The sequence below is a fragment of the Aquarana catesbeiana genome, linkage group LG08 (genome assembly GCF_042186555.1).
Source record: "Aquarana catesbeiana isolate 2022-GZ linkage group LG08, ASM4218655v1, whole genome shotgun sequence".
Classification (NCBI taxonomy): domain Eukaryota; kingdom Metazoa; phylum Chordata; class Amphibia; order Anura; family Ranidae; genus Aquarana; species Aquarana catesbeiana.
The window spans coordinates 98,116,959-98,119,406 of record NC_133331.1 but is presented as its reverse complement, the minus strand read 5'-3'; the positions used below and the strand labels follow the sequence as shown (position 1 = coordinate 98,119,406).

The 2,448-nt window shown below is 33.0% G+C and overlaps 1 protein-coding gene across 1 annotated transcript; it reads right to left on the bottom strand.

The window, feature by feature from the left end:
* Positions 1-589: 589 nt before the first annotated feature.
* On the bottom strand, positions 590-1,522 carry LOC141106687 (olfactory receptor 1468-like). The gene has a single exon (XM_073597626.1). The coding sequence runs from the start codon at positions 1,421-1,423 to the stop codon at positions 590-592; it is 834 nt and encodes a 277-aa protein (XP_073453727.1). The 5' UTR covers positions 1,424-1,522.
* Between the last annotated feature and the right edge of the window lie 926 nt (positions 1,523-2,448).

The window sequence follows — 2,448 nt, the reverse complement described above, 5'->3', positions numbered from 1 at the left end:
AAGAAAATCAATCTTTTAGGAATGCTTAATTTGAAATTTCTAAGCTTGTTCCCTGCTTTTAAGAGTCTATTAAGAAATGCAACTTATTTTACGTAAATCAATGTACATAATATTTATTTTTATTTTCCGTCTCCATAGAATTATCAAATAATCAAAGTAAAGGAAGTCAATAATTTAACACCAATGTTGTTAATTTAAAAAATGTTGTTAAATTAGATGGTACAATTCTTACATTTAAACAGTGAACAGAGGTGCCTGACCATAACTCGTTCCTTTTTGCCTATGACTTTGATATACAGCTTATAGATCTGATAAAAGGTTATTCAGCTGCAAAATAAGATTATCATTTAATCAACCTAATAAGTTTATTAAACCACTACAGAAAGATGCTCCCACTGTTGCTTACACTGGGAATATCTGAAAGGACCCTTCTCTTTTGGTAACATGAAATGGTTTACATCAGTAATTTTATTTGCAATTAAAGTAGAAAATACCTTATAAAACCAACACAACAGAGCAAGGTATAACTGCAAAAATGTTTGAATCAATAACCTAAACAATCCTTCACATCATCAGGTTGCCTTCAAATTTACAAATGTAAGATTAGCATTCTAGTCATTGAAATGAATTTTTCAAATGTGTTCTTGAACTGTTCATTCTTAAGGGTGTAAATAATAGGATTGAGCATGGGAATCAATATGATATAAAGGAGAGAAAAAAACTTATCATGCATTGGAGAGTACATAGATGTTGGTCTCATGTACAAGGACAGTGTAGTGACATAAAACAAGGCAACACAGCTCAAGTGGGATGCACAGGTAGAAAATGTTTTATACCTCCCATGCACAGAGTGAATCTTTAGAATGTTAACAATGATAAACACATAGGATACTAAGGTGAGCATGAAGGTGCTGAAACCTACGAGTACCCCAAGAATGTAGGTTGTGAGGTTAACATGAGTTGTGTCGCTGCAGGAAAGCTTTAGCAAAGGAGAAACATCACAATAAAAATGATCAATGTTATTAAATGAACAGAAGGACAAGTTGGCGACAAACATGGTAAATACAACTGGCTCCATCAATGAGGTAATCCAGACACAACATAACATATAAACACATTGCCTTGGATTCATCATTGAGGAATACTGTAATGGGTGGCATATTGCCACATAACGATCATATCCCATCACTGCAAGAAGAATCATTTCACAACAAGCAAAAGTCAAGAAAAAATACATCTGAACAATACAATTGATTAGAGGTATTGTCTTGTGCTGAGTGTACAGCATGGCCAGAAGTTTGGGTAGAGTAGTTGAGGTATAGCAAATGTCTAGGACAGAGAGGTTACTCAAGAATATGTACATTGGTGTGTGTAAATGAGAGTCCAATATGATTGCTATAAACACAATTATGTTCCCAAACATAATATCAGCATAAATAGTGATAAAAGTTATGAAAAGAGGAATTTGAAGCTGCGGTAGATCAGAAAAACATTGCAATGTGAACTGGACCGACTGAGACTCATTCTCTAATAGTACTTTATTCATAGTCTTATGCATTACTATTATACCCTCATCTAAAACATTATAACAAAATCAAATATTTTTCCGAATGACTGGGTACCTTTTTATTATTCCACAGTGGTTTATGCTCAGTTCATGATAATAAAAAAACACAAAAATGTCTCTGCGCTGTAGTGAATGTGGCAGCTGTCACAAATAAGCAGTATAAACAACTTAAAAAATAATAAAGAGAAATATGTGTAGCACCAAAAAGTATTGTTAAAACGAAAAATATAGTAAAAAGAAGACCTTAGTTGAAAAGAGTCCTTTGTGATAGAGAGAAAAAAACAATTGAAAACAGTCCAGTAAAACAATGAAAGTTTATTTGGGACTCCAATGAAAATAATCAAAAGAAATGTCAACACCAGCTGAAGTGAAGAAGTGCTTTTAAATTGAGTGCTCAGAAGATAGCCACCACATTCCAATGAAGTGGACACTCACCAGAAATGATGGCTGCCATTACAGTAGCATGCACCCATTGGTTATATATCTGTCATCAAGCAATGAATGTACCCAGTAAGCAGATCCAGCAACAGTGCTCAGGATTATGCTGATAAATAAAGCTCACCAGGAGCCAGAAGTAATCCTCATAGTGTAGTATTAAATAATCTAGATGTATATACACTTATAAATTTATAAAAGACATAAAATCTTTACATAAAAAGGGATCGAGCAGCTGCAGGATGTCAGCACTAGTGTCTAATCCGTGATAATGTTCACATTTATTTGAGATTTACCTTAACTATAATTATATTATCAAACTGCAATGCAAAGTATCCTCTATCACGTTTTGATATTTGTTATGAGATTAACTTTGATTATAAGTAAACCCAATCACTAAACACTTATACAATCTTTAATATGTAATGTAATTTTAAAAGTCATTT